The 10,225-nt window shown below is 39.6% G+C and overlaps 2 protein-coding genes across 3 annotated transcripts; both read left to right on the top strand.

Annotated features, from left to right (window-relative positions):
• The first annotated feature begins 1,005 nt into the window (after positions 1-1,005).
• cldn10b (claudin 10b) lies at positions 1,006-7,697 on the top strand. 2 transcript variants are annotated; one of them, XM_059547051.1, is made up of 5 exons: positions 1,006-1,306; positions 5,959-6,120; positions 6,235-6,316; positions 6,408-6,512; positions 7,174-7,697. In XM_059547051.1, the coding sequence occupies exons 1-5, from the start codon at positions 1,087-1,089 to the stop codon at positions 7,325-7,327; spliced, it is 723 nt and encodes a 240-aa protein (XP_059403034.1). In that variant the 5' UTR covers positions 1,006-1,086; the 3' UTR covers positions 7,328-7,697. The 2 variants fall into 2 exon arrangements, with proteins under 2 accessions (XP_059403034.1, XP_059403033.1); XM_059547050.1 differs by having other exon boundaries at positions 1,012-1,306; positions 7,171-7,697.
• Positions 7,698-7,721: 24 nt separating this feature from the next.
• Positions 7,722-9,805, top strand: cldn10l2 (claudin 10-like 2). Its single transcript, XM_059547048.1, has 5 exons — positions 7,722-8,299; positions 8,382-8,543; positions 8,780-8,867; positions 9,330-9,425; positions 9,509-9,805. The coding sequence occupies exons 1-5, from the start codon at positions 8,041-8,043 to the stop codon at positions 9,672-9,674; spliced, it is 771 nt and encodes a 256-aa protein (XP_059403031.1). The 5' UTR covers positions 7,722-8,040; the 3' UTR covers positions 9,675-9,805.
• Positions 9,806-10,225: the final 420 nt, after the last annotated feature.

Raw genomic sequence — 10,225 nt, 5'->3', positions numbered from 1 at the left:
AAACCTGTATGAGTTGGTGGTTGCCATTGACCTCCATAGTAGGAAATCAAATAAAAATCCAATGGAAGTCATTGCAAACACCAACTGTCTGATTACCAGCAATCTTCAAAATATCTTATTTTATGTTCAGCATAAGAAAGCAACTCATACAGGTTTGGAACAACATGAGGCTGAGTAAATGATGACAGAATTTACATTTTTGGGTGGACTATCCCTGTGGGAGAACTGTGCTATTTTGGGACACTGTGGATATGCACTAAAATGAACTTTTAACATCCTATCTCTGTATTTAAAAATGTCACCAATTTAGTCACCACTTGAACCCATCTTTCATACACTAGTACACTCAAGTGTAGCACATTTTAGTGCATATTCATGGCGTCCCAAGATAGCACAGTTGAGTAAATGTTGTTTATCTTAAGAATGATCATTTTTAGTATATTAAGTACAAAATTAGTGTGTGAAAATAGAGCACTTTAAGTACATTATGGAAGCAATCTTTTTTTAACCTGGGCTTATAGCAGTCTTAATATTGTACTTCATCTCACACTGATGAACAGGTTTGGGTCGTGTACTTACAAAACAGTGGGTTTTATATAAGTCTTATTATTGTTATTGATAATCAACATAAGATTTACAATGAGGAATTAATGAATGTTATGGAACAGTTATTGATAGATTAAATGACCACTTAATCTGTTTGATCTTTTCATTTATTGGTCTTTCATTTATTATAGAAATGATCAAGAAAGCATGTACAGATTCTGCCGGCTGGTCTGGCAGACTTTCACTTTTTTAATTTAGTAAAAAATAATGCTAGCACTTTATTTTGATGGTCTTGATTCTAAGTAACATTGCTTCTTTGTGTCAACTAACTCTCATTAGATTCAGCTCTTAATAAAAGTCCTGTTAATACTTCTCTGTGTTACCACCTTTCCACCGTCTCCTTCAGTGGCTGCACTCAATCTTTTGGTTTGGCACACCCTCCCAGTGCTGTCAAATGAGAATATATGAGCCAGCTGATGTAGAGCACTCACTAAACCTGGAGAACCGCAGGAGTGACGGCTGGAGAACTGAAGAAGAACAATGAGTAACATGGCAAGAGAGATCCTGGCGTTTATCCTCACCACCTCGGGGTGGGTGCTGGTGTCCTCCACCTTACCTACAGACTACTGGAAGGTGTCTTCAATCGACGGCACAGTTATCACCACAGCCACCTTCTGGTCCAACCTGTGGAAGACCTGTGTGACCGATTCTACTGGAGTCTCCAACTGCAAAGACTTCCCTTCAATGCTGGCGCTGGACGGTCAGACACGTCTCTTTTTGTGTGATGTTTGTGTGCCTATATGTTTACATGCATGTATTTTATCATCATTATTATTTAAGCCAGTAAATAATGAACAGTTTAAGAAATTGTTATGGGGAAAAAATCAGACTGATTAATCAGATGTATGTACATCTCTGAGACTTTTATCCAGACGGACAGATCTTCAAATGCATTGAAGCTCAAGCTCTTTGGATCATGTTAGATCACGCTGGAGAGCATGATCTTCAGATTTTCTTCATGTCGCACCAGTGCTGCCGAGACACCAATCACTATCACAATCTCTCATCCGGCTTCATTTGAAATTGAACCTTTACTCAGACCCTAATGCTAATAACAAATACGTTTGTAATGCCTTCATACTAAATAAATTCAGTAGTAATTTCAGGCATCATTACCCCACTGTGTATATGTATTATTCATTACATTTTAATATGATATAAATTTAATGAAACACCTGTGAAATATTTAAGTTGACATATATGGCGTGAATCATGAGAAGATAATTTTTAATTCTCTCATTTGTGCAAATGTAAACTCACAACAGTGTGGAATGACTCTTTTCCTTCTAACATGTCAATGTTTAGCACTTTTCAGAAAGCTGTGGGCAATAAATTAGATGCATTTATCTCCAGGCTGTTTTCCATTCATTTAGTAGCATTTGTGGGCTAACTAGCGAGCTAATGTTTGCCCAGAGAGTAGCTAGAAGAGCATGTTTGTGGATACCAGTCTGCTCTTCCATGACTGAAGGAAGGACAGATATCAGAGAAACAGCTCGTTCTCTACTACAGCTTCATCAGTTTGTGTGAATTAATTAATCTGCCATTTCATTTCTGTAGCCATAACACCATTGGAATTTGAAGATTTAAGAGGACATGACAAGGCTTTCTGTCCAAAATATAGACCCATTACATTAATATAAGTATTGTTTTGATTAATCTTTTTTTCCTTCTCCTTGTTTCATTTCTATTTCAGTTGTTTTTTGTTTATAACCAAATCTTACTATGTGTTTCCAGATCCCTACTATCACTACCACTCGCAAACCACGCATCACACAATGTAGACAGCGCAATCTTAACCATCTGCACACTTTGCCTATATCTGCTAATACACTACTTTCTTTTTCTATTGGTCTCTGGAATTGCCAGTCTGCTGTAAACAAAGCCGATTTCATTACTTCTATTATTAGTCTTTCAAAGCTTAATCTCATGGCCCTAACAGAGACCTGGATCAAACCAGAGGACACTGCTACACCTGCAGCACTCTCCAATAATTTCTCATTTTCCCACTCCCCCCGTTTTACTGGAAGAGGTGGAGGTACTGGTCTGCTCATCTCTAATGATTGGAAATTTAATTCTGTACCATCTCCCCAATCTCATTCAGTTACTGTTACCTACCCTTTTAAAATACATTTTGTAGTTGTCTATCAACCCCCAGAACCACTGGGTAACTTTTTGATGAATTAGATGTGTTGCTCTCAACCTTTTCTGAGGATGGTACTCCCCTAGTTATGCTTGGAGATTTCAACATCCATCTAGATAAACCACTGTTTGCCGATTTCCACACTCTTCTTGCCTCTTTTGATCTCAAGCAAGTGTCAACTACTGCTACTCACAAATCAGGCAACCAACTGGACCTTATTTATACACGACACTGCTCTACTGATCATGTTCTGGTTACTCCACTGCACACGTCGGATCACTTCCTCCTCACTCTTAACCTCAACATGGTCCCTGCCACATCACTTACTCCTCCACATGTCATCTTTCGAAGTAACCTACGCACACTTTCACCCTCCCGGCTATCTGCAATGGTTTCATCTTCACTTCCTTCCCCTAAACTGTTTGCATCTTTGGATGCTAACAGTGCTACTGATACGTTCTGCTCCACTCTTACATCTTGTTTAGACACTGTTTGCCCCTTATCTTCCAGGCCAGCCCGTAACACCCCTTCTGCCCCTTGGTTATCTGATGTTCTACGCGAACACCGTTCTAAGCTTAGAGCTTCTGAAAGGGTGTGGCGCAAATCCAGAAATACTACTGACCTTAATGTGTATCAGTCACTCCTATCTTCTTTCTCTGCTAATGTCTCCACTGATAAAATGACATACTACCATAACAAAATTAACAATTCGTCTAACTCTCACATGCTTTTTAAAACATTTTCCTCACTTCTTTTGTCCTCCACCTCCACCTCCTGCTTCATCTCTAATAGCTGACGACTTTGCAACGTTTTTCATTAATAAAATTAAACACATTAGTGCACAATTTTCCACACCACAATCAGTCAAGCTCATATCACCAGCAAACATACACTCATTTACATCTTTCTCTTCACTCTCTGAGGCAGAAGTCTCAAAACTCATCCTTTCTAATCACCCTACTACTTGCCCGCTTGATCCTATTCCATCTCATCTCCTTCAAGCCATTTCTCCTGCAGTTGTACCTGCACTCACTCACATCATCAACACATCCCTCCACACTGGTGTTTTTCCCTCATCATTTAGACAGGCACATATAACTCCACTACTTAAGAAACCCACCCTCAACCCATCTCTTTTAAAGAACTACAGACCAGTTTCCCTTCTTCCTTTCATTGCAAAAACTCTTGAACGAGCTGTGTTCAACCAAGTCTCTACATTTCTCACACACAACAACCTCCTTGACAGCAACCAATCAGGCTTCAGAAGTGGGCATTCAACTGAGACGGCCTTGATCTCAGTTGTTGAAGCTCTAAGACTGGCAAGAGCAGAATCCAAATCTTCAATACTTCTCCTGCTTGATCTGTCCGCTGCTTTTGACACGGTTAACCACCAGATCCTACTATCAACCCTACTGGCAAAGGGCATCTCAGGAACCACACTTCAATGGTTTGAGTCTTACCTATCAGATAGGTCCTTCAAAGTATCTTGGAGAGGTGAGGTGTCCAAGACACAACATCTAACTACTGGGGTGCCTCAGGGCTCAGTTCTTGGACCACTTCTCTTCTCTGTCTACATGGCATCATTAGGTTCTGTCATTCAGAAACATGGCTTTTCATATCACTGCTATGCTGATGACACTCAACTCTACCTCTCATTCCATCCTGATGATCCGACGGTAGTTATTTGCATCTCAGCTTGTCTAACAGACATTTCTTCCTGGATGATGGACCATCACCTTCAACTCAACCTTGCCAAGACAGAACTGCTTGTGATTCCAGCAAACCCATCGTTTCATCACAATTTCACCATCAAGTTAGGCACATCAACCATAACTCCTTCAAAAACAGCTAGAAGCCTTGGAGTTATGATTGATGATCAGCTGACTTTCTCAGAGCACATTGCTAAAACTGTCCGATCCTGCAGATTTGCTTTATTCAACATCAAGAAGATCAAGCCCTTTCTTTCGAAACATGCTGCACAACTCCTTGTTTAAGCTCTTGTTCTGTCCAGGCTGGACTATTGCAATGCCCTCTTGGCAGGTCTTCCAGCCAATTCCATCAAACCTTTACAATTAATTCAGAACGCGGCAGTAAGATTAATTTTTAATGAGCCAAAAAGAATACACGTCAAACCTCTGTTTATCAATTTGCACTGGCTTCCAATAGCTGCTCGCATAAAATTCAAGGCACTGATGTTTGCCTACAAAACTACCACTGGCTCTGCACCCATTTACCTAAATGTATTACTTCAGACTTATGTGCCCTTTAGAAGCTTGCATTCTGCAAGTGAACGTCGCTTGATTGTTCATCCCAAAGAAGCACAAAGTCACTTTTACGGACTTTTAAATTAAATGTTCCCTCCTGGTGGAATGACCTCCCCAACTCAATCCGAGCAGCTGAGTCCTTAGCCATCTTCAAGAATCGGCTTAAAACACATCTCTTCCATCTTTATTTGATCCTCTTACTTTAACACTCACTATTCTAATTCTATTCTTAAAAAAATCGAACTACCTTTCTAATCTTTTTGTATTCTGTTTTCTTTTCATTTATTATGCAATTGTATGTATATATATATATATATATATATATATATATATATATATATATATATATTTATTTTTTATAATATCCTGTTATTATTTTTATTACATTATGAATACAGAGTTCAGTCATGAAACTCTAGATGGCGCAGTCCTATAGGTCTATCAAAATCAGACCTAATGGCATCATTATCACACGTCACAGCTGATTGGTTTTCTCCTGTATTAGTAGCCAATGAGCTCGCTGCTCAACATTCACATATATGACTAGTGCTTGCTGTAGCAGTTGCAGCTTGCTTCAGAAACCCTCCACCTTCCCCAGCTCCACCTGTATAGATCAGCTACGAGGCGTTCATGTAAGCTCTGTGGGGTTATTTCATGTATGTTATATGTGCAGCAGCAGTGTTTCTTACATGCTCTCAGCAGCATGTTGTGGATGTATTGACAGCAGCAGCAGTGTAGCAGATATCTTCCGCCAATACAAAATACATTAATACATTGTCATGTACATTGTACATTACCATGCCAATGCCTCCGAGAGCTGTGATGTCAGAAATATATTGTTGTAATGATGTATTGTAAAATATATCACTTGAGCATTCTTTGGATGAACATGTTTAAAATGAATAACAAAGAAAGGTGAAATCAAATGTTTTCACATGTTTTGTGCAGGTTATATCCAGGTGTGTCGGGGACTGATGATTGCAGCAGTCTGTCTGGGTTTCTTTGCTTCGATCTTTGCTCTGATTGGCATGAAGTGCACTAAGATCGGTGGTCCTGACCAAACCAAAGCCAGAATTGTCTGCTTGTCTGGGATCACCTTCATGTGTACTGGTGCGTTTCACATCAGTTTCTCCTGTGTACAGTTCTGTTATCCACAGCTGGACATGCCTAGTGCTGAACTCAAATATAACGATGCAGTAACTTGTGCATGTTGTTCCTCTGCAGGTCTGTGTTCTCTCAGCGCCTGCTCTCTGTACGCTCACAGGATCACGTCCGAGTTTTTTGACCCCATGTTTGTTGCGCAAAAGTATATATCTAGTTTTTTTTTCCTACCAACTTTTGGCTGACTGAAGGTGAGTGGAGCGATGTTGCTGATGAAATGCTGTGCTTCTCGTCAGGTATGAACTGGGTGCTGCCTTGTTCATCGGCTGGGCCGGCTCGACTCTGTGCATCCTCGGAGGGGCACTCTTCTGCCTGTCACTGTCTGATGGCATGAGCAGCAAGTAAATTTCTAATATCTGAGATGAGTATAATTACCAAACAATGAAGTACTTAAAACGTAAATGTTTTCCTTCGCGTTTTTCAAAGTTTCACGTTTTATGGGCAAATTACTTAGAATTTACTCATATATTTACACAAGTTTCACGAACAAGGCCCACTGTGTGCACATACCTGTAGACTGAACACGTAACACATATGCACATGATGATACCGTTTTCACAAATTCACATTTTTGTATGATTATGGGATCATTTTCTTGCACTTTGAAACCCATTGTCAAAAGATTGTTTGCAGGCCCACAATATGCTGGGTTACACTTTATTTCAATAGTCCAATTTAAACATTCTACTAACTATAAGAAACTTTATAACTACATGTCAGTTAAATCTCATTATTAGCAACTCCACGTCTACTAACTCTCAGAGTAGACAGTTAGGGTAGGTGTAGGGTTGGTTGAATAAGTTGAAAAGAAAGTGTTAGAGGATATTGAGCAGACAGTCTACTAACACTCTACAAACCCGATTCCAAAAGAGTTGGGACACTGTACAAATTGTGAGTAAAAAAGGAATGGAATCATTTACAAATCTCATAAACTCAATCTCACAATAGATGTATGGTCACCAAACCTTAACAGATGATGATACTATCTCCCCCTTTCAGTAGTTCTCCATATCCATCGGACAGAAGAGCTTTCGTCAACAGTGGAGCGTCTTTAATGACTCGTGCGATGCCACAGAGTCAGTCGTCTCACACCAGGAGACCTCCGCCAGGATACAGCGGCACTTCCAAACACTTCGACAAAAACGCCTACGTATAACACTCACGGCTGACTTCAGCCATCCACGCCTCATCCACGCCTCCCGCTGATGTCTAATATCTCACTGGTATCTTTTGTTAGCTTATTAAGTGCCTTTGGATGGCCAGCTCAGATGACTTGTACAGATGCTGTAATCGAAGTTTGGTCAGGATTATAATTTGCAATTTTGAAGACTCTGGCACATGTAATGTGATTTCAGCTCCACATGTATGTTTACGCAGCGCTGCATGTGATTATGTCATCTGTTGATAGTTGTGCTGTACTCGAGCAGTTTTGGGTGACTCATGGTGGTTGATCATGATTTTGAGTTGGTTCAAAGCAGGCCAGATTGAATTATGTTTCTGGAAACTATCAAATGAAATGACACTTTTCAATATTGTCTGAATTTCTGAACATTGAATTGTGTAGCCTGTATTGCCAAGTCTCAGTCATCATTGTGATTAAGACATTTTTTTTATTTTTTTGTTGATGATGTTTAATAAATATTCCACATTGCTATAATTGTTGCAGCATATTTTTGGTGCATGCAACAGAGTGCATAATATCTGCTGAATTCTAATAGCACTGCGTCTATTTTCTCCCCCAGACACACACTTGATAATATTTATAGTAAACCAGCATCACGATGTGTGTACATACACAACACAACACAACACAACACAACACAGCCCTTCCTCTGTTTCCTAAACTCAGACTGCATCCTCTGCTGAAGAATGACCGTATGCTCAGCTCACAGGAACATGAGGAAAAGTCTGATACAGGTGTTTGGATTCTTGATTTCTACTTTTGGCTGGCTGTTTGTGAGCTGCACGCTAGCCATGGACTACTGGCGAATCTTCTATGTAGGCGGCAAAGGCGGCAACTGGATGATCAAGGGGACGTGGTACTGGTCGAACCTGTGGAAGGACTGTGTGGTGGACACCTCGTCCGTCACTAACTGCAGAGACTACGATGTGCTGTGGGCCGTCACACGTAAGTGCTCGGGCGTCTCCAGCCTTCATCACATCTTCACAGAATGGCTTGAGTTATCTGAGCTGGTGTTCCTCTTGAATAGCGTATGTTCAGGGGGTCCGAGGCCTGCTTCTGATCGGCATGAGTCTGGGGCTTGTGGCGGCTGTGCTCTGCTTTATTGGGATGGACTGCACATACATCGGTGGAAGTGAGAAAAACAAAGACAGAATATTATTTTTCGGAGCAGCTTTTCATTTTGTTGGTGGTGAGCAAAACCATTAATCCAATATTTGTACATTTATATAACCACACACATCTGACCTTTATATACATACAGGTTGAATACAAGAAGAGTAGGCACTTGAGCTTTAAATTCTTCCATTACATGGATGATTAAAAATCAGCATCGCTCCTCCTATAACTCATTTAAACACAAAGTATCTGAACATTTACCAGTGTTCACGCCCTCATATATTAAATCTTGTGTTTTGGTCCTCACAGGTGTGTCGGCGCTTGCGGCGTATTGTTTATACACAAACAGGGTCGTCAGCACTGCCTTATCACCCGCTGTTGACAGAAGTGTTATGAGGTACATGTCAAGAACAGCCATAATCCAGACAGAGTATCACACTCACAGCGGAGACGCTGAACGGGAGCACACCAGGACACAAGAAATAATAATAATGATGATTGAGATAGCCATTGGGGGAAAAGAAGTGCATTTAAATGCACTGAATGTGCATTCGACGACCTTCAAATTAATATATGAAATATTATACTTTAAAGTACGACAAAATATTATTACATTTTTAAAATGAAAATGAAAAAAAAAACATGTTGATTACATGCTAAATGCACATGTAAAATGTTTAATTATTATTTTGACTGTAGTGGTATACTTAAGTGGGTCTAAAAGCACTATATCAGTACTATATCAGTTAGAATGCAAAATACAGCATAGTAGGGAAATTATTAATAATCATATTCAGTGCTGATTATCAGATGCCAGAAATGTACAGAAGATGTTACTGTTCTATTGATTTTTGAGCAGGTATGGGTTAGGAACTCCAATTTTCTTTGGATTGATTGGAAGTTTCTTTATAATTCTTGGATCTGTATTATATGCTGTGACAATCATCGCGAACAGGTAAATAATCTGCACTGTTACAGTAAAACTTACAAAAAATGTATCTCAACAATGAATCTACAATCCTCTTCTTTCTCTTGCAGTAAGTTGACAGTATTTGGCAGGAAAGCAGACGGCCCTCCATCGGCGAGTAAAGCCCTGTACACGTCTGAATACTACACCCCGTCCAGACCATCTGTCCATCTCAGCCAGTCCAGCGGCTCTCGGGTCACCAGGGAGAACATAGCTCCCAGAGACACATTCGTGTGAACTTTACAAAAGCTCTGTAACATTGCAATCAAGTCTGTTCTGCGAAATCTCAATTTATTTTTCAAATGTAGTATTATAATAAAAAAGTAAATTCATGGCTCCACTGGCTTCAGTGATTTCAGTCATTGATCCGACCACAGAAAGAAATAACCTCACAGTACCGTGCTTCTGCCTGAAATCTAAACTGACCTTTATCTAATTCCTTCCTTTAACTATTTTACACATTTAGACATAATGCTTTCCACCTGTGACAATGATCATGCTTTCATTAATACTGTCAGATGTAAAAATCATTGTACTGTAAATCTGTTTACTCATTTAGAACAAAATATTGAAATCTCTGATTTACTTTGAATGCTTGTGTGTTTGATCACTATAAGACTGATATTTCTGCTATATCAACACTCTAAATACAATATAACTAGAAATCTAAATAGCACCAAAACTCACAGTAAAAGCAGTAAGGCATAATAGACACTACAGGTGCATCTCAATAAAGTAGAATGTCATGGAAAACTTCATTTATTTCAGTAACTCAACTCAAATTGTGA

The sequence above is a fragment of the Carassius carassius genome, unplaced genomic scaffold (assembly GCF_963082965.1).
Source record: "Carassius carassius unplaced genomic scaffold, fCarCar2.1 SCAFFOLD_58, whole genome shotgun sequence".
In the NCBI taxonomy this organism is placed as follows: Eukaryota; Metazoa; Chordata; class Actinopteri; order Cypriniformes; family Cyprinidae; genus Carassius; species Carassius carassius.
Note: the sequence above shows the minus strand (reverse complement) of the source record. Positions and strands in the feature narration are given on the sequence as shown.

Bases quoted from the DNA above. Each gene is read 5' to 3' on its own strand.
- cldn10b (XM_059547050.1), top strand. From the start codon at position 1,087: ATGAGTAACATGGCAAGAGAGATCCTGGCGTTTATCCTCACCACCTCG. The intron at 1,307-5,958 runs GTCAGACACGTC...TGTTTTGTGCAG, and splicing joins TTCAATGCTGGCGCTGGACG to GTTATATCCAGGTGTGTCGG. The intron at 6,513-7,170 runs GTAAATTTCTAA...TCCCCCTTTCAG, and splicing joins TCTGATGGCATGAGCAGCAA to TAGTTCTCCATATCCATCGG.
- cldn10l2 (XM_059547048.1), top strand. From the start codon at position 8,041: ATGACCGTATGCTCAGCTCACAGGAACATGAGGAAAAGTCTGATACAG. The intron at 8,300-8,381 runs GTAAGTGCTCGG...CCTCTTGAATAG, and splicing joins TGTGCTGTGGGCCGTCACAC to CGTATGTTCAGGGGGTCCGA. The intron at 8,868-9,329 runs GTACATGTCAAG...ATTTTTGAGCAG, and splicing joins GTTGACAGAAGTGTTATGAG to GTATGGGTTAGGAACTCCAA.